This window comes from Oncorhynchus gorbuscha, linkage group LG09 (assembly GCF_021184085.1).
Source record: "Oncorhynchus gorbuscha isolate QuinsamMale2020 ecotype Even-year linkage group LG09, OgorEven_v1.0, whole genome shotgun sequence".
Lineage (NCBI taxonomy): Eukaryota > Metazoa > Chordata > Actinopteri > Salmoniformes > Salmonidae > Oncorhynchus > Oncorhynchus gorbuscha.
Window position 1 is genome coordinate 52,323,022 of NC_060181.1, and position 21,851 is coordinate 52,344,872.

The following is a 21,851-nucleotide window of genomic DNA, read 5'->3' on the forward strand; positions in this document are numbered from 1 at the left end:
CAAGCAGGTAGACAACAGGTCTACTTGTCCGTTCCTTATTTCTCTGCCCAAATATAGAGGTAGTAAGGTTAGGTTGGGGTTGCAGAGGGGGCTTGCTCACAAGGCAGAGCCACAGCAGCCCCTGCAGGTGGATTTGGGAACTACAGCTCAGCCAGCAGCCCGGAGTACTTGCAATGGGATGGGTTAATGTCGATAGGCGAAGACACATACAGTACATACATACACACATGCACACATGGACAATAGCACACTCCATTATCTCCTAGGTAGTTGAAATGCTGCCCTGTGCACCAGGTTTCGTAACAGAGAAGGGCTGAATCTCCGTTCGGAGGTGTGGTCTGTTTTGAAAGGCCCAGTGCAGGCGTAGAAGGCTGTGCCATATGGCCTTAGCCCATCGCTTTAGCTCACTGTCTGCAGAGACAAATGGGGGATCAAATTCTCTCAGCTTCTGTCTGTCCCTTTCTCCATCCCTTCCTTCCAATTCACCCCTCCCCCTCTCTTGCACTCATTCACCCCCCCTCTCTCATTTGCACTCAATCCCCACTTCTCCATATCCCTCCATAGTACGTTTGCCTATGTTTCTCTGCCACATCCTCCTTCATGTCTTTTCCTCTCCATCCTCCAGGGTTCTGTCTGTCACTCTGATTCCTCCTACCCACATTGCCTGTTTATCCCCCTGCATGCCTTCTTTCTCTCTGCTCTCTTCCTCTCCTCCTCCTCTCTACCATCCTCCATTATCGAAAACGATGAGAGATACACTGGGCAAATGAGAACCGTGAGACATCAAGGCTCAACAGCATCTTTGTTCCTACATAGATGTGCTCCGAGACGGGGGGGCTGAATTCACACCTCCCTAAGAGATAGATGTTTAAATCCCTTTCACTTCCCTTAGGGAGAAGATCATACTAAGAGAGGCTTTATAGAGAAACAGGCACACTCCAAGATGCCCGCAGGGTCCTGCCAGGCATCTTTCCCTCAGTTGCATCATGTCTGGCAAAAGACATTCCTGGTGTTAAAAAAACACTGAACCAGATGGAGAGAGGGTGAGGAGGATAAAAACGTACAGTATAAGCCACCCGGGTCTTCTCTGTAGAATTGTCCCTCCTTTCTTTCTTTTGAGAAGGGGGAGGGAGGGAGAGTTCTTCCCTCTGCCCTTGAGCTATCAAGTCCTTTCATCCCTGCTTTTTTCACTGTTTCTTTCTTGTTCCTGTCGACCATTTCTTCCTAGTATCCCTCTTTCTCCAACCCTGTTCTTTCTTTCCTCTCCTCTCCTTCACTTTTCCTCACCCTCCTCTGTCTCTATCCTCTTTTTCCCCCTCTCCATTGCTTTCTATCTCGAACTGTCCTTATCTCTACCCCCTTCTCACCCTCCCTCTCTATCTTCCTTTTTCCCCCTCCTTCTGGCTTTCTATCTCCAACTCTCTTCTTTCCTCTACTCTTGCTCACTCACTCTCTTTCTCCACTCTCTTTCTCCATTCTCTCTCTCTCTCTCTCTCTTTGATCATGAGCCAACCCTCTGTCTCTTCCTCCCTCCCTGCATTATGCCACCCTCCCTTACTCTCTCAGCCAGTTAAAAATGTTGCCGCTCTGTAGCCTTGAATCGCTTTCAGGCTCCAGAATCGATGGCATGGATATTTTTGTGCTGCTCCTGGCAGTCGACAGACTGTATGTGTGTGTGTGGGTATGTTTCAAGTTTCAAGTTTTGTTAGTCGTATGTACAGGATACACATGGAATACACAGTCCAACAAAATGCTTACTTGCAGGTTCTTTCTCGACAATGCAACAACAATAAGAAATAATACAAACAAAGTAAATGGCTCAGTTGGAGAAGAATAGAATAAACATAAACATAAACACATTCGGGACACACTGCAAGGTGTCGAAAGCATTCCACAGGGATGCTGGCCCATGTTGACTCCAATGCTTCCCACAGTTGTTTCATGTTGGCTGGATGTCCTTTGGGTGGTGGACCATTCTTGATACACACAGGAAACGTTTGAACCTGAAAAACCCAGCAGTGTTGCAGTGTGTGTGTGTGTGTGTGTGTGTGTGTGTGTGTGTGTGTGTGTGTGTGTGTGTGTGTGTGTGTGTGTGTGTGTGATGCGGGACTTCCTCAGGCACCATTTTGAGTAGATGGGTGGGAGCACTGTCCCAGTGATGTACTGGGCCGTCTTCACCACCCGCTAGAGGGCCTTGCGGTCATGGATGAAGCAATTCCTGTACCATGCCGTGATGCAACCGCTCTCACTGTATTATTTGGAGAGGAACCGGGATGGCATGCCGAATTTCTTACGCCGCCTTAGGAATTATATGCTTTGTTGCGCCCTCTGACAAGAGTGATGGTGTTGTTGGTCCATGTCAAGTCCCAGTGATGTGGATGTTGAGGAACTTAAACTGCGGACCCTCTCTACTTCAGTCCTGTTGATGTAGATGTTTGAGTTTGTGCATGTGTGTTTGTGCGCACGTGCGTGTTTGTATGTGTTAGCGTGTGTGTGTTTGCATTGTTCTGCCGGAGTGTGAACAGATGAAATGACAGCCTACTGTGTGGTTTGCCATCCTGTACACCTGCACACATTATAGTTAATCTATTAGGGGCCTGTAGTAGCCAGTTTATCTCCTGTGGGACCCACACTGTGGGCCCAAGTTGTGGCAGTGACAAATTGTTTCATGGTTTGTTTTTTCAGAAATGTTTAGCGTATGTGCTACTGTTCTACAAGTCTTTACAGTATTTGCAGTGGCTTGTTGTTTAGAAAAGTTTAAAGTGGAATCAAAATGCCAATATACACTACCATTCAAAAGTTGGGGATCACTTAGAAATGTCTTTGTTGTAAAATAACATCAAATTGATCAGAAATCCAGTGTAGAGTTGTTAATGTTGTAAATGACTATTGTAGCTGTAAACGGCAGATTTTTTAATGGAATATCTACATAGGCATACACAGGCCCATTATCAGCAACCATCACTCCTGTGTTCCAATGGCACGTTGTGTTAGCTAATCCAAGTTTATCATTTTAAAAGGCTAATTAATCATTAGAAAACCCTTTTGCAAATAGCACAGCTGAAAACTGTAGTCCTGATTAAAGCAGCAATACAACTGGCCTGCAAACTGGCTCTAACCAGAATAGAAAGAGGAGTGGGAGGCCTGGTGCACAATTGAGCAAGAGGACAAGTACATTAGTGTCTAGTTTGAGAAACAGATGCCTCACAAGTCTTCAACTGGCAGTTTCATTAAATAGTACCCGCAAAAAAGGAAAGTAACAGGAAATCAAATCAAATTGTATTGGTCACATATGCATATTGAGCAGATATTATTGCGGGTGTAACAAAATGCTTGTGTTCATAGCTCCAGTGCAGTAGCATCTAACAATTCACAACAATATACACAAATCTCAAAGTAAATAATGGAATTAAGAAACATATAAATGTTAGGATGTGCAATGTCGGAGTGGCATTGACTAGAATACAGTATATACACATGAAATTAGTAAAACAGTATGTACATATTATTAAAGTTACCAGTTTTCCATTATTAAAGTGGCTAGTGATTCCATGCCTATGTGCATAGGGCAGCAGCCTCTAAGATGCAGAGTGGTAGCTCGCTGGTGACAGGGACTAAGTTCAGGGCAGGGTACTGGGTGGAGGTCGGCTATTGATGACTATTTAACAGCCTGATGGCCTTGAGATAGAAGCTGTTTTTCAGTCTCTCTGTCCCAGCTTTGATGCACCTGTACCGACCTCACCTTCTGGATGATAGTGGGGTGAACAGACCGTGGCTCGGGTGGTTCATATTTTTTTGGCCTTCCTGTGACATTGGCTCCTGTAGGTGTCCTGGAGGGCAGGCAGTGTGCCCCCAGTGATGCGTTGGGCAGACCGCACCACCCTCTGGAGAATTCTGTGGTTGCGGGCAGTGCAGTTACCTTTACCAGACGGTGATTCAGCCTGACAGGATTCTCTCAATGGTGCATCTGTAAAGGTTTGTGAGGGTCAAGACAAATCTCTTCAGCCTTGTAAGGTTGAAGAGGTGCTGTTGCTCCTTCTTCACCACATTATCTGTGTGGGTGGACCATTTCAGATTGTGATGTGTATGCAGAGGAACTCAAAAGCTTTTACCTTCTCCACTGCAGTCCCGTTGATGTGGATAGGGGAGTCCTCTCTCTGCTGTCTCCTGAAGTCCACGATCAGCTCCTTCATATTGTTGACATTGAGGGCGTGGTTATTTCAAAAAATGTCTAAAAACCTGTTTTCGCTTTGTCATTATGGGGTATTGTGTCTAGATTGATGAGGATTTATTTTTAAAATCCATTTTAGAATGAGGCTGTAACATAACCAAATGTGGAAAAAGTCAAGGGGTCTGAATACTTTCCGAATGCACTGTATCTGCACATGTTTGTTTGTGCACACACACAACCGGAAGCCAGGGAAAATTATTGCCACCTGCAATGCCAGCCACTCAGCCATTATTCAAGGCACAATAGAGTTCAGTGAAAGGGACTTTTCTAAATTGTGGTCACACATGCCTGCCTTCAAGGGCCTACAAGGGCTACATAAGTTAAGTGCCTCACTTGAGTACTAGTGTGCCCAATGTTAGATTTGAAGCAAACACTCTCTGTAAAAGTGTCTGATGGAAGTTGGAATATTGTTTGAAGGCATTACATTCTCCTTAGGTCCATTATCAAACTATAAAGCCAAACTGCGTTCATCCACAATACTCTAGTTCATTAAAGTTACTATTGTACTACGCAAATCAACCTTTGTTATAGGAAGAAAGTTATATCCTTTTCTAACAATTGAGCCAAGCTGAGTCAAGCTGTACTGTGCTGGCCTGGTGTCAGCACGTTATGACTCTCCTGTGAGGATACGAAGGATCAGGTTACAGTGAGTACGCTCTACAACACGTCTCTCTCTCCCGCAGAGGGGGAGAGGGGTGAAGTTTGCCGCTTTATGACGGTCGTAAATACCCTGTTGAAACTCTGCCTTTGGGCACTGCTGTAACGGCCGTTGTTGGTGTTGGAAGAAGAGAACCAATGTGCAGCGTGTTAAGTGTCCATATTGATGTAATAGAACAATTGAACACTGAAACAAAACAATAAAGCGACAACGAACGAAACGAAACAGTCCTGTACGGTGAATACACAAAACACAACTCAAGGGTGAAAACAGGCTACCTTAGTATGGTTCTCAATCAGGGACAATGATTGACAGCTGCCTCTGAGTGAGAACCATACCAGGCCAAACACAGATATCCCAAAGAACATAGACTGCCCACCCCAACTCACGCCCTGACTATACTAAAACAAAAACAAAACAAAGGAACTAAGGTCAGAATGGGACAGTACCCCCCCCCCCCCCCGGCCGCAAAACCTGAACCTATAGGGGAGGGTCTGGGTGGGCGTCTGTCCGCGGTGGCAGCTCTGGCGCCGGGACGTGGACCCCACTCACCCATAGTCTATGTCCGCCTCTTAACCCGCCTCCGTGGCCTCTTTAGAGCGGTGACCCTCGGACTGGGGACCCTAGCAAAGGGTCCCGAATGGACGGGCACCGGACAGGGCGATTCCGGCAGCGCAGGAGTGACGGCCGATTCCGGCAGCTCCGGAGTAACGGACGGCTCCGGCAGCTCCGGACAGGAGGGGGACTCCGGCAGCTCCGGACAGGAGGGGGACTCCGGCAGCTCCGGACAGGAGGGGGACTCCGGCAGCTCCGGACAGGAGGGGACTCCGGCAGCTCCGGACAGGAGGGGACTCCGGCAGCTCCGGACAGGAGGGGACTCCGGCAGCTCCGGACAGGAGGGGGACTCCGGCAGCTCCGGACAGGAGGGGGACTCCGGCAGCTCCGGACAGGAGGGGGACTCCGGCAGCTCCGGACAGGAGGGGGACTCCGGCAGCTCCGGACAGGAGGGGGACTCCGGCAGCTCCGGACAGGAGGGGGACTCCGGCAGCTCCGGACAGGAGGGGACTCCGGCAGCTCCGGACAGGAGGGGGACTCCGGCAGCTCCGGACAGGAGGGGACTCCGGCAGCTGCGGACAGGAGGGGGACTCCGGCAGCTGCGGACAGGAGGGGGACTCCGGCAGCTGCGGACAGGAGGGGACTCCGGCAGCTGCGGACAGGAGGGGGACTCCGGCAGCTGCGGACAGGAGGGGGACTCCGGCAGCTGCGGACAGGAGGGGGACTCCGGCAGCTGCGGACAGGAGGGGGACTCCGGCAGCTGCGGACAGGAGGGGGACTCCGGCAGCTCCGGACAGGAGGGGGACTCCGGCAGCTCCGGACAGGAGGGGGACTCCGGCAGCTCCGGACAGGAGGGGGACTCCGGCAGCTCCGGACAGGAGGCAGGCACAAGACTCACCGGGCTGGGGAGACACACAGGAGACCTGGCTCTGGGAGCAGGCACAGGACTCACCGGGCTGGGGAGACATCAGGGAGGCCTCTTCCTTGGCCGAGGCACCGTATACACTGGGCCGTGGAGGCACACTGGTGGTCTCGAGCGCAGAGCTGGCCCCACCTGTTCTGGCTGAATGCCAGCTTCCATCCGGAAAATGTGGGACGCTGCCACAGAGCATACCGTGAGCATCACCCCACAGCACGGGGCCTGACCAGTCCCATGCTCTCCACGGTAAGCATGGGGAGTTGGCTCAGTTCTGCTTCCTGAGTCTGCCACACTCCCCGTGCACCCCCCCCCAAAAAATATTTTGGGGGGCTGCCTCTCTGGCTTCCTTGCCAGCCGTGTTCCCACATACCGCTGGTTCCTTTCTCCTAGCTGCCTCCACCTGTTCCCATGGAAGGCCATCCCTTCCCGCCAGGATCTCGTCCCATGTGTAGACTCCCTTGCCGTCCAGAACTTCCTCCCATATCCAGGAGTCCACCTTACCATGCTGCTTGGTCCATTGGTGGTGGGTGATTCTGTAACGGCCGTTGTTGGTGATGGAAGAAGAGGAGGACCAATGTGCAGCGTGTTAAGTGTCCATATTGATTTAATAGAACAATTGAACACTGAAACAAAACAAAGCGACAACGAAACAGTCATGTACGGTGAATACACAGAACACAGAGCAGAAAATAATCACCCACAACTCAAGGGTGAAAACAGGCTACCTAAGTATGGTTCTCAATCAGGGACAACGATTGACAGCTGCCTCTGATTGAGAACCATACCAGGCCAAACACAGAATTCCCAAATCATAGAAAAAAGAACATAGACTGCCCACCCCAACTCACGCCCTGACCATACTAAAACAAAGACAAAACAAAGGAACTAAGGTCAGAACGTGACATCTGCAGGTTTTGAGGGGGAAGACACCTTTTGTTACAAGGAGATTCCTCCCGCCATGACTACAACATCAAAAGGCTGGATAATGAAACAATGTTTCTGTAGTCCAAACATTGGGAATGGTTAGTGGGTATTTAAAGAATAACCATGTCCAAAAGTTTTTTTTTGTGATATCATGAAGGACGGTATAACTAAATAACTGTACCACATCTAAATGTTGTAGAACTTAAATGTTTAAATATGAACTATTTGTGATTTACATAGGGCAGCAGCCTCTATGGTGCAGGGTTGAGTAACCGGGTGGTAGCCAGCTAGTGACATGGACTTCTAAATGCGAGAATTGTTTTTCATATAAAGTCTTAACCAGTCAGTGACCACATCCACGTGAGCATTGACATTATGTAGGCATCATAAAACGCCCCTTTTGCCAGTGCATAAAACCCCTTGTGAAGAATTAACATATCAGAACAAGTTGGCAGACTGTGTTGAACCTGACGTCACAAATGGGTAGAATCTCCGAGACCAGAAAAACGTGGAGCGTGGATGCACGTTGAAATGGTAGGAATTGAAATCTCTAGAGACCAGTACATTGCCGGTTTGCTACTGGCGTGTAAAATGGTTCTAGCTCTACATTAGACCAGAATATACATGCGGCGCAAGCTGAATACGTCACAAATGGTCTGGAACTCTCAACGAGTGAAGAAGATAAAGACTACACATTCACAGTCTGCAGCTGTATATGTAAAATAGTCCAGGAAACTCCACCGAAGATGAGAAAAGAACATTTCCCCATCGAATGAACTGCACCTGTACATAGCCCATATGTAAATAGCCCATCCAACTACCTCATCCCCATACTGTATTAATTTATTTATCTTGCTCCTTTGCATCCCAGTATCTTTACTTGCACATTCATCTTCTGCACATCAATCACTCCAGTGCTTAATTGGTATATTGTAATTACTTCACCACCATGGCCTATTTATTGCCTTTACCTCCCTTATCATACCTTATTTGCACACACTGTATATAGACTTTTTTTCTACTGTATTATTGACTGTACGTCTGTTTATTCCATGTGTAAGTCTGTGTTGTTTTATGTGTAGAACTGCTATGCTTTATTCTTGGCCAGGTTGCAGTTGTAAATGAGAACTTGTTCTCAACTAACCTACCTGGTTAAACAAAGGTGAAATAAAAATGTAAAACATGTAGGGTCAGTCTCTATGGGCCGAGTGGGTTTCAATGAACCTAGTCTTGTGATTCCGTTACTTTTCTAAATGGCATAATTTTCGCAATGTTAAAAATGATTTGAATACATTGCAAATGGACAAGGCTGTTTCTCGGCCTGAGAACCGTCTAGAGCCACATAACTCACTGTGCACTATTGACTTAAGCTCTAGAACAGGTTTATAAAGTTTCAGAGCTCTACGTCTCACAGTTCTTTGATGGTTCGAACGCCGGTATCTTTTGCAGGCTCTGTGTGTTTGTAAGCCCCACACTGTGTCACTCCATCTTGGCTGTGTGTGTGTGTTTTGTCCTGTACATCTGATGAGAGAACTGACTGATTTACAGTTCATGAGTGTTGCCTAATCACACATATGACATTTTGGAAAGATGTGACTTTTTTAACCCTTCGAAACAGCCACAATGACCCCAATTGAAAGTAAACACATATCTTCATTTGAGCAGTCTTTTACAGAATCCTGAGTTAAGTCTTTACGTTAAGAACTGACTGATTTACAGAGGGTTGAATGCAGTGTTTTTCAGTAACTGTAGGTTGTGAAATCAAAACCACTTTTAGGTTCAATTTAACCACTTCTGGTTGCTCCAGTAGGCTTAAAATCAGCACAGGTAATACTCATAGTAGCCTGATGGATTGTTAATGAAGACAGTTTGATATGGCAATCATAACTCACATAGGCATCAGGTTGAAGTTCGGGGAGCAAGCAATGTATTCCTATGGGGAGAGATGTCAATGAAAACTGTTAAAAGAAAACACACTGTTTTTACACAGTCAAGGTTAGGTGTTCACAGATCGGGAGGACCTTAGGAACGTTATTGTGGTTGAATTATGCTTCTAGCCTTAACGGTTCTGCTGCTCTCACCCAAAAGCACCTCAAATTTAGTTCAGGCTTAATTTTGGGCCTACTTTTTTGCACAAGTCGCTGCGGTCAGACCGAGCGAGCGAGCTAGGTCAAGTGGGGCATCTCCTTGAACTCGGCACGGCACTGGCCCCCCAATGGTGGAACAAACTCCCTCACGACGCCAGGACAGCGGAGTCAATCACCACCTTCCGGAGACACCTGAAACCCCACCACTTTAAGGAATACCTAGGATAGGATAAGTAATCCTTCTCACCCCCCCCCCTTTAAGATTTAGATGCACTATTGTAAAGTGACTGTTCTACTGTATGTCATAAGGTGAATGCACCAATTTGTAAGTCGCTCTGGATAAGAGCGTCTGCTAAATGACTTAAATGTAAAATGTAAATGTAGAGACTATGGTGATTCCATTTGTTTCCCTTTCTGTGATGAATTAAGCCTTCAAATTTCTGTATTTCAGCCCTATTTGATGGTAAAGTTCATACTTCCCCTTTAGGATATGAAGAGGACCATTCAATCTTTTCACGTTGATATCTGTAGAGGTACAGGTGGCAAAAATTATTTTGAAAATGGCCTGCACAGAAGCAGAGTTAGAGCATAACCTGTAAACCCATGTTATCGTCAGGGAGAAACTTGGATGTGTCACACCAAATGAACCTGCGCGCAGATAGAATAACTCTGTGGCTTATCCACCCCAACCTGCCCCCTGAAGAGCCCATCGAATACGGTGTGTCTGTGTGACCTAGAGGCCACAATATATCCATAGTATCATTAAATCATTACAAGTCATTCTTCATTCCATGCAATTTGCATGGTCGCTGCGGTCAGACCGAGAGAGCTAAGGTCACACTCAGCGAGCTACCGTCAAGTGGAGGATCTCCTTGAACTCGGCATGGCCTAGAGACTATGGTGATGCCATTTTCCAACACTTTTAATGTTGATTTCAGCATGTACATTTTCTGTAGGTCATCACTGTTTAAACATATTGGAAATATACCTGAGTTGTAGTCAATGAACAGCATTCTTACATACTGTAGGTATTCCTCTTGTCCAGATGGGATAGGGCAGTGTGCAGTGGGATGGCGATTGTGTTGTATGTGGCTATATTGGGGCGGTATGCAAATTGAAGTGGGTCAAGGGTGTCAGGTAAGGTGGAGGGGATTTGATCCTTAACTAGCCTCTCAATGAATTTCATGATGACAGTAGTGAGTGCTATGGGGCGATAGTCATTTAGTTCAATCAAATGTATTTAGAAAGCCCTTTTTTACATCAGCCGATTTCACAACGTGCTGTACAGAAACCTATCTTAAAACCCCAAACAGCAAGCAATGCAGATGTAGAAGCCCTAGCAAGGCCGGAGCCTAGGAAAAAACATAGAGAGGAACCAGGCTCTGAGGGGTGGCCAGTCCCTTTCTGGCTGTGCCGCGTGGAGATTATAACCGAACATGGCCAAGATGTTCAAACGTTCATAGATGACCAGCAGGGTCAGATATTAATAGTCACAGGGGTTGTAGAGGGTGCAACACGTCAGCACCTCAAGAGTAAATGTCAGTTGGCTTTTCATAGCCGATCATTCAGAGTTAGAGACAGCAGGTACGGTAGAGAGAGATTCCATAACAGCAAGTCCAGGACAAGGTAACACATCCAGTGAACAGGTCAGGGTTCCATAGCCGCAGGCAGAACAGCATAAATACTGAAGGCTGAGACAGGAGGGGTCGGGAGACACAAGATATAACCCCACCCATTTTGCCAAAGCACAGCCCCCACACCACCATAGGGATATCTTCAACCACCAATCTACTACCCTGAAACAAGGCAGAGTATAGCCCACGAAGATCTCACCCACTGCACAAACCCAAGGGGTGCCAACCCAGACAGGAAGATCACGTCAGTGACTCATCCCACTCAAGTGACGCACCCCTCCTAGGAACGGCATGGAAGAGCACCAGTAAGCCAGTGACTCAGCCTCCGTAATAGGGTTAGAGGCAGAGCATCCCAGTGGATAAAGGGGAACCGGCCAGGCAGAGACAGCAAGGGTGGTTAGTCTCTCCAGTGCTATTCCATTCACCTTCACACCCCTGGGCCAGACTACACTCAATCATAGGAGTCTTCAATAAAGACGTAAAGGTTGAGACAGAGTCTGTGTCTCTCACATGGATAGGCAGACCATTAAATTAAAATGGACTTCTATAGGAGAAAGCCTTGCCTCCAGCCTTTTACTTAGAAATTCTAGGGACAGTAAGGAGGCCTGCGTCTTGTGACCGTAGCGTGCGTGTAGGTATGTACGGCAGGACCAAATTGGAAAGATAAGTAGGAGCAAGCCCATATAATGCTTTGTAGGTTACCAGTAAAACCTTGAAATCAGCGCTAGCCTTAACAGGAAGCAAGTGTAGAGAGGCTAGCACTGGAGTAAAATTATCAAGTTTTGGGGTTCTAGTCAAGATTCTAGCAGCCGTGTTCAGTAACCTTTTACTTTCTCTGTATACAGCAACAATGGTGGACATCTTGAAGCAAGTGGGGACAGCAGACTGGGATAGGGAGAGATTGACTATGTCTGTAAACTCTCCAAATGAAATCAACAAAGCACTATCAAAAGTAACACAGTACCTACCATCTATCAACCTTGTTCTGCTGCCCTGCTTTTTACCAGCACGCCCTGCTCCAACGGTCCAACCCTGGAAAGTCTACAGAAAGCTGCAGAAGGTGAAAACCTGTAAGGCAGAGGGCTCAGATGAAATCCCAGGCAGACTAAAAAAGGAGTCTGCATATGAATTGAGCGGGCCACTGGCTGATATTCTTGGCCTGTCGATGCGACAAGGCATTGTTCCTGATGAATGGAAAGAAGATAGTGGGCTCTTTACCATAAACCAAGCCACTCTCCATCAGTGAAATATATCTCATTAACCTGTCTCCTGAGCAAAGTAGTTAAGAGCTTTATCACTGAATGAGCTCTTAGCGATATCCTACCCCAAGTTAATACTCAACAGTACGGATGTCTACAAGGCCGGTCAACCACACACTGGTGGATATAACCAACAAGCTCTTCAAGTCCCAGGATAAGAATGGTTGCCCACCTACTTCAGCAAAGCCTTCTAACGTGTCTGCCACAACCTTGCCATCAACAGGATGTTAGACCTTCAGCTTCGACCATCCCTTGCCATATGGCTAGACAACTTCCTCTCTAAGGCTGCCTTTATACAGGCAGCAAATTCTGATATTTTCCACTAATTGGTCCTTTGACCAATCACATCAGATCTTTTCACATCAGATATTTTTCAGAGCTGATCTGATTGGTCAAAGACCAATTAGTGGGAAACATATCTGAATTGGGCTGCCTGTCTAAATGCAGACACTAGGTTGTGAGGTATCATGGTGTGCTGTCAAACAGTGTCAGTGTATTTTATGGCCTACCTCAAGGAACTCTGCTTGGCCTGCTGATTTGTATTGTATATGTAACAATGTTTCTTCCGTCCCTCTCCTCACTCCAACCAGGGATCCTCTGAACACATCAACAACTGCCTCCCACAAAGCATTGTTACCTATCAACTACTTCAAGATTATCTAACAACTACTTCAAGGTCTCAGAGCGAGTGACGTCACCGACTGAAATGTTACTAGCATGCACCTCTAACTAGCTGGCCATTTCACACTGGTTAATATCACCCCCTTTGATCTCCTCAATCTCGGCAGCAACCGGGCAGAGCACAACTGAGTCATCCAGGTCATGGCACCGTCCCTCTCCTTGCCCCGACCTAGGTTCGAAACAGAGACCCTCTGAACACAAACAACTTCCTCTCACAAAGACTCGTTACCTATTGCTCCACAAAAGCCACTGCTTTTGCAGAGTAAGGGAAACAACTACTTCAAGGTCTTTGAGCGAGTAACATCACCAATTGAAACACTACTAGCACGCACTGCTAACTAGCTAGCAATTTCACACAGGTGACACTTATCAACAGTGTAGCCAGGCTAACTGCAGTCATACAATGGAAGCTTGTGGATCACCTTCCACCATCCAAGAAGATCTGGTTGACTTAGAGAAGTGGTCAGCGGAGAGCCACATGCTCTGAACCCTAAAAAGTGCAAAGTGCTCCACCCGTACTACCCCGCCAGTCTATTAACAACACATAACTCCAGAAAATTGAGGTATCAAGATCAAAGGAAATCTAAAATAGTCGACACAGGTAGAGAACGTCTGTTCCTCCTCCGATGCCTGAAGTACTTCCACATCCATAAGAATGACCTGGTAAGAGTATTTCCAACCTACATCCAACCAGTGGTGAAATATGCTGCCCCAGTGTGGCACGCAGGGCTAATCAAGACACAATACGATACCATCAAGACTGTCCAAAGGAAAGCAGTTCGTATCATCATTGGCACAGACGACACCTCCTACTCAGATGCATGCACCAATCTCGGTCTATCATCACTACACGCAGAGAAAGTCTTTCAAGATCCTTTAAGGATCTTGAGAGACTTCTTTAATCCGATCCTTACCGCCATATGCTCCCACCCCAACAATCGTCTGTGAGCCAATACCAGACCCACTCCTCAACTAAACTGGAACTGATCCACTGCAGGACTGTGCATTTCCATGGCAGCATCATCCCAACCATGGTTTGCCTGCGGAACAGTTGATGATGAACATTATTGTATTTTAGTTAGTAATATCAATTTTAATATTTAAATGTATGTCGTACTCACAATTCAGCATGTTGCTGCCTTTTGTACAATTTCCTGTTAAAAAATGTAAATAAAAATATTCTCTGAGAAAAGAGAGATGTAATAATTCATACTGTATTATGTGGAGAGGGAGATGGATTTATCTGACATAGAGATGTATAATGTAGTGATCTGACCATAACCTTTACCTCTGCTCTCTTTCTGCAGTGCAACAATGACTACGTCCCCGTGTGCGGCTCCAACAATGAGAACTACCAGAACGAATGTTATCTACGCAGGGATGCCTGCAAGCAGCAGTCTGAAGTGCTGGTGGTGTCAGAGGGCTCTTGTCCTGTCGGTACGTAGCCTACGTAGCATCTTAAGGATGGACATATACATAGGTCTGTAGATGCATACCTACACTCTCCTTCAGTCCAATATCAAACTATAAAGCTAAACTGATTTCATCCACAACACTTTAGTTCATCAGAGTTACTAATGTAGTATGCTTTGTTAGAGAAAGCAAGTTATACCCTTTTCTCACTACTGAGCCAAGCTGAGTCAAACTGTACTGTGCTAGCCTGGTTAAGCATTGACCACACTTTCTGGAACCGTGTGAGGAAAGAATACTGTGAGAAGAACATATCCAAGTCAGCACAGTATGGTTTGGTCAGCACAATAGTGTGAAAAGTGGTCCTTCTGTAGCTCAGTTGGTAGAGCATGGCGCTTGTAACGCCAGGGTAGTGGGTTCGATTCCCGGGACCACCCATACGTAGAATGTATGCACACATGACTGTAAGTCGCTTTGGATAAAAGCGTCTGCTAAATGGCATATATTATTATTATTATTATTAAAAGTAGGAGTATCCCACAATTCCTTTTTTTTAAAGATAAGAACCTTACATGCGTGTTGATTTTATCTAGCGCTTAGCATAGGTCATGTTCATTAGGGCATGCAACAGGAAACATTTTGCAGTGACAAACAGACATTTGTGTTTTACTGGACATGTCCAGGCAGTACCTTCCTGTTTCAGTCAGTTTTCTTCTGTTTGCTGCCTGAACAAGACCAAAGTGAATCTGTTTTCAAGGGGAACGTGTTGGCTCCACTCAAGCTCCACTGTTGGGATAGTGTTGTACACTGGGGGTGTTACTGGCTCAGTTAACCTCACTGCCACCCTGGTCAACTCCACTCAAGGGACCTAAAACATTCATATAGCTCAGCAGTCCACCACACTCATAAGGAACACAGTAGGAATTGGAGCGTGTGTGTGTGTGTGTGTGTGTGTGTGTGTGTGTGTGTGTGTGTGTGTGTGTGTGTGTGTGTGTGTGTGTGTGTGTGTGTGTGTGTGTGTGTGTGTGTGTGTGTGTGTGTGTGTGTGTGTGATGGTGGTGGTGGGGGGGGGTGAATGGGTGGGGGAGTGTTGAGGGTTGTGTGTGTTTCTGATTTGTTTCACAAAACAACTTCTTCACAACAGTATCTCGGACCTGCCTGGTGTGTTCCTTGTTCTTCATGATGCTCTCTGCGCTTTTAACGGACCTCTGAGACTATCACAGTGCAGGTGCATTTATACGGAGACTTGATTACACACAGGTGGATTGTATTTATCATCATTAGTCATTTAGGTCAACATTGGATCATTCAGAGATCCTCACTGAACTTCTGGAGAGAGTTTGCTGCACTGAAAGTAAAGGGGCTGAATAATTTATCAGTTTTTGATTTGTAAAAAAAAGTTTGAAATATCCAATAAATGTCGTTCCACTTCATGTTTGTGTCCCACTTGTTGTTGATTCTTCACAAAAAAATACAGTTTTATATCTCTATGTTTGAAGCCTGAAATGTGGCAAAAGGTCGCAAAGTTCAAGGGGGCCGAATACTTTCGCAAGGCACTGTATATTTATGTCCAGGCATACCTTAACATCCTCTGATCTGATGGTCCGTACCCTGTCTATTCACACCTAAATTCCCAATGGCTGTCCAGTATCCAGGCATCTCTGTATGTTCTCTGATTGGCTACCCTGTCACCCTGTCTTAAAAGTAAACAAGTCTGGTCTTCATCAGAAGACTGGCTAATGTGCTCTGTAGCCTACATGTTGGCAACACAGCCAGGCTCCTTGTTGTTGTTTACCTCAATAACCATATCCGACAGCCGTGTGACAGCAGGGCTCTGTCCTCCCAGAATCGCCGTGTGACTAGAGCCAAGGCCAAAAGGCCAGAATCGGGGGTTTTCCGTAGCTGTCGAACTGGGAACAGAAGGACACAGAGCCGAGTTGCCAAGTCATGCTACCATACTACTGGGTACCACTGTGTACTTCAAAAGTATTATTTAAACAAGAGAGTCACATTCGGATGACTCTGTAGAGAGCGTCTGCAAGAAAGAAGACCATCTTAAATGGTTGCTTAACTGTTCCAGTACCTGTTTTCCAATGTTTTTGACTCACAACACAACAGTTATCAGCCATTTTGCCTTCGAGTTGTATTATATATTTTTCATAAGTAAATGTATTGTTTACTTATACTTTTAGAATTGAGGGAAAGATGAGTTTGTTTACATTTGGGCTACAGATAAGCAGGTATTCACCAAGCTAGCACTAGGCAGTGAGCTAACAGAGAGTGAATGATAGTTGATTAGCACAGGATGCTTCAGTTCCTCCATCCCATTGAGTGGTGGTGATACAGTGCAGTCAGCAATTTAGCAACTTGAAAGAGTGAACTGTTTGGGGAACCACTTGTCAGATTTCAGGGTTGCTAAGGCAAGTCACAGCTGACATGAGCAATATGTTTGGTTGACTGGGGGGATGCACAATCTCAGATATCAAGGGAATTGAAGGCAAACATGTGGAGTGTTGCTGACAAATCTCAGAGGGTGACTTCCAGAGAGAGGCAAAGGGATCAATAAACCCGTCATCTTTGGGACACACTAGTGACTTAATGCAATTTATATAACAGGTGGGTCTAATCCTGGACGCTGATTGGTGTCTATTCCATAATTTTAAGTTTTAAGTTAATATTCACTCTGTTCCATCTCACTGTGCAATCCACTGTCTTATCAGCCCAGCCAAACAATTTATAAACTGGATCTCTACTGTAAAAAGCATCTAGACATTATTTCCCATTTATTTTAGACGAGCAATTGGATGTCATAATGGCAAAAATATGAATATTTTGAAATGAGATCTCCAGCTGTCCCATAGTAATGAACGTGTAGAGGTCCGGAGTCAGGACAAGACAGACAGGCAGGCAGCTTTTCTCAGTCAGTCGAAATCATCAATAAGCATAATTTATTGATATATACAGTGCATTTGGAAAGTATTCAGACCCCTTGACTTTTTCCACATTTTGTTACATTTACAGTCCTCCAGACGTTACTCTTGGATTTCAAGCTAAAGAGTTCAATCATGGTTTCATCATACTTTGTTTCTCATGGTCTGAGAGTCCTTTAGGTGCCTTTTGTCAACCTCCAAGCAGGCTGTCAGTTGCCTTTTACTGAAGAGTGGCTTCCATTTGGCCACTCTACCATCAAGGCCTGATTGGTGGAGTGCTGTAGATTGTCCTTCTGGAAGCTTCTCCCATCTCCACAGAGGAACTCTGGAGCTCTGTCAGAGTGACCATCGGGTTCTTGGTCACCACCTTGACCAAGGCCCTTTCACCCGATTGCTCATTTTGGCCAGACGGCCAGCTCTAGGAACACCATTTGCAAATGGCGGACGGAGGACTGGGTGGTGCGGCAGGTGCCGCTTCTTGTTCGAATGCTGTAATTTTGTCTAAACCATCAGGCGTACGCCGATCCCAGTTAAGTAACTCATGCAAAGAGTTAAAGCGCAATTTTGCGTTTTATCTCCAGTACTCTGCCATGATTGTCAGTTATGTAGCTGCTCTACTGATAATCTCAGTGCGTCCTTGCTGGGATGACACAATCAGTCTGGAGCGGACAGTACACGGCATACCATAATGTTCTGAATAATGGCCAAGTCTACCTCACTCCTTATTCTACTGAGCCGCTTGGGCGTAACAAACAAAGGTCCAACATTTATCGGAAACTGTTAAACTACCTGTTCACTACCCTCCTGCTCTCCGGGGATGTACAACTCAATCCTGGGCCCAATATCACCGAGCCAGTGATACGCACCGGAGTGGAGAACGGTGGAAGGCCTCGTCCACTGGTCGTCGCCGCTGTGGAGGTGGGTGAGTGCTATGGTCCTATGGTTTCTCTCGACTCACCCGGCTCCAGGATAGATTTTGACTCTTCAAACATACCAGAGTCGCTATATGCGATCCCTGACTCTGCTTCTGGTACGCAAGCTATTTTAATTAGTTCCCCGCATCCAGTGCAGGTGGGAGGGATTGTTGGTTGCGCTACCGATCTGACCCTGATCAAAACTAAACAAAACGGCCTAAACCCAGACGTCAGAAAACACAGAAAATTTTACTTTTTTCAATGTGTCAATCACTCTCGAGTCATCTGGGACCCACGAGCTAACCCACGAGCTAAGCCCAAGGGACTACTAGGGGGCACTTGAACATTCGTAGTGTCATTCCAAAAAGTGATCAAATTCAACATCTACTCACAGACTCCAACCTTGACTTTCTCTGCCTCTCGGAGACATGGCTCCATAAACACTCTCCATGTGCTGCTTTGATTGTGCCTGGCTACAATGTTTTCAGGAGAGACAGGATTGAAGGAAGAGGAGGGGGTGTGATGATTTACATTAAAGAACATATCCGATGTAAACAAATTGAGTGGTCATGTGATAATGAACTAGAATGTATCGGCCTGAACGTTACACTGTCTCCCCAAATGTCTTATACCCTCATTGGAATGTATAGGCCACCTTCCACCAAAAGTGTGTTTTTTGATCAGTTTAATACCATGCTTAGGGAATGTGATTTTGGGAAAGAGGTCATTTTAATGGGAGATTTTAACATTAATTATGAAGACAAGTGTTGTAGGAAAACCCTCAAACGGATCACTAATAACTTTGACCTTACACAGCTAGTTAAAGGGCCAACCAGGGTGACTTGTTGCTCTAAAACACAGATTGATTTGGTGTTCAGTAATAAACCAGAGAGAGTGACTAAATCATTCAATATGGTTACTGGGCTGTCTGATCATAATCTGACACTTATAGCCAGAAAGCTGTCTAAGAGCAGGTTTAACCTCTCTACTGTTAGAAAGCCGGATCAACTCAGAATACCTAAGAGTGAATAAAAATATTTTGAAAAAGCAATTAAGGGAATAAACTGGAATGATCTCTTGTCCTATACAGACGTGGAAGCTGATAGTCAGGTTTTTCTATCCACAATCCAGACTACAATAAATGGCTTTCTAAAGAAAATCAAATCCAAACCTGGCCAAAAGAGCACTCTTCCTTGGCTAAATGGAGAAATCTGGAAATTGATGAAAGAACGAGATTATGCTCTAAAAACAGCCCTAAAATCTAAATTAGAGCATGACAGACGTAGGTTTACCATGTTGAGAAATAAGGTGATAAAAGAAATCAGACAGGCCAAGGCAAACTTTTTTATTAACATAATTGGTGAAACAAAGGGAAATTCTAAATTGATATGGGAGAATCTAAAAAGGGAAAGACAGGGAAAGACAGGGAAAGACCATAGTAACACTGCAAAAAGACTAGAAATCATGGTGAATAACAATCTAACACAGGATGCAGTTGAAATAGCAACAGCCTTCAATTCCTACTTTATTGACTGTCAGGTTACTGACACAGAACCCCATCCACTGATTTCTTGGGCTCAGTGCTAGTGAATGACACTCAACCTGTCTTCATCATAAGGGAGGTTTCTGAGTCAAAGGTGAACAAGGTGATTAGCTCACTAAAGAACTCTAAAGCCAAAGATGTGTTTGGGATGGACTCTACCTTTCTTAAAAACTACAAAGAGTCACTCATTGGCCCCATTACTAAGGTCACCAACACATCTATTGGTCTCGGTGTGTTTCCAAGGGTATGGAAGTCGGCCATAATAACGGCCATCTTTAAATCAGGCGACCCTGCTGACGTGAGTAACTACAGGCCCATTAGTATACTACCTGTGGTGTCAAAGGTTGTTGAAAAGTGTGTAGCAGAACAACTGATTGCCCACCTCAACAACAGCCCCTTCACATTACACTCCATGCAATTTGGCTTCAGAGCGAAACACTCCACAGAAACGGCCAACTGTTTTCTTCTGGAAAATGTGAAGTCCAAGATGGACAAAGGAGGTGCTGTTGGGGCTGTGTTTCTGGACCTAAGGAAGGCTTTTGATACTGTTAACCATGAGATTCTCATCACAAAATTGTCCAAGTTCAACTTTTCCCCTGATGCCTTGAGATGGATGAAATCATACCTTGAAGGCAGAACTCAGTGTGTCAGAGTGAGCAATGAGCTGTCGCCCACTCGTAGCTATGATGTGGGCGTGCCCCAAGGGTCAATACTGGGGCCCCTCCTGTTCAGCCTGTACATTAATGATCTGCCTTCTGTCTGTACTGGGTCTGAAGTTCAAATGTATGCAGATGATACAGTGATATATGTGCATGCAAAGAGCAAACAACAAGCTGCACAAGAACTCACTACTGTAATGGTCCAGGTTACAAAGTGGCTCAGTGACTCGTGTTTGCATCTCAATGTGAAAAAAACTGTTTGCATGTTCTTCACAAAGAGGGCAACAGATGCTACTGAGCCAGATGTCTATGTGTCAGGGGAGAAGCTCCAGGTGGTATCCGATTTTAAGTACCTTGGCATCATACTTGATTCCAACCTCTCTTTTAAAAAGCATGTGAAAAAGGTCATTCAAATAACTAAATTCAATCTAGCTAATTTCCGATTTATACGAAATTGTTTGACTACAGTGGTAGCAAAACTGTACTTCAAATCTATGATACTCCCCCACTTAACATACTGCTTGACTAGTTGGGCCCAAGCTTGCTGTACAACATTAAAACCTATTCAGTCTGTCTACAAACAGGCTCTCAAAGTGCTTGATAGGAAGCCCAATAGCCATCATCATTGTCACATCCTTAGAAAACATGAAAATCTTGTGCAATACACCGACGCATGTCTTGTATTCAAGATCCTTAATGGCCTGGCTCCCCCTCCACTCAATATTTTTGTTAAACAGAAAACCCAGACATATGGCAGCAGATCCACAAGGTCTGCCATGAGAGGTGACTGTATAGTTCCCCTAAGGAAAAGCACCTTTAGTAAATCTGCATTCTCTGTGAGAGCTTCCCATGTCTGGAATACACTGCCATCAGACACACACATATCACACTTTCACAAAATGCTTGAAGACATGGCTAAAGGTCAATCAGATTTGTGAACATGGTCCCTAGCTGTGTGTTGCCGCTTTCCATGTTGTCTGTTGTCTGTAGCTTGTGAGGTGTGGAAACACTTTGTTGCTTTTATGAATTTTGTCTTGCTGCTTTTTGTTCTGTGTTGCTCTGTCTGTATGCTATGTCTTGCTTGTCCTATGTTGCTCTGTCTGTATGCTATGTCTTGCTTGTCCTATGTTGCTATGTCTTGCTTGTTCTATGGTGCTATTGTCTATATTGTAATTGTTTTTAATAACCTGCCCAGGGACTGCGGTTGAAAATTAGCCGGCTGGCTAAAACCGGCACTTTTACTGAAACGTTGATTAATGTGCACTGTCCCTGTAAAAATAAAATAAACTAAACTAAACTAAACTAAACTAAACTAGGAAGAGTTTTATGTGGTTCCAAAACCACAGTGCCACAGTGTTCTTGGGGACTTTCAATTCTGCGGAAATGTTTTGGTACCCTTCCCCAGATCTGTGCCTTGACACAATCTTGTCTCTGAGCTCCAATTCCT

At 45.5% G+C, this 21,851-nt stretch overlaps 1 protein-coding gene across 1 annotated transcript in view; it reads left to right on the forward strand.

The window, feature by feature from the left end:
• The window catches only part of LOC124043745 (tomoregulin-2-like), a 196,510-nt gene that overhangs the window by 54,672 nt on the left and 119,987 nt on the right, over positions 1 to 21,851 (forward strand). Inside the window, exon 3 of the mRNA XM_046362669.1 lies at positions 14,256 to 14,385. Within this exon, the coding sequence (XP_046218625.1) occupies positions 14,256 to 14,385 (130 nt within the window). The remainder of the gene's footprint in view (positions 1 to 14,255; positions 14,386 to 21,851) is intronic.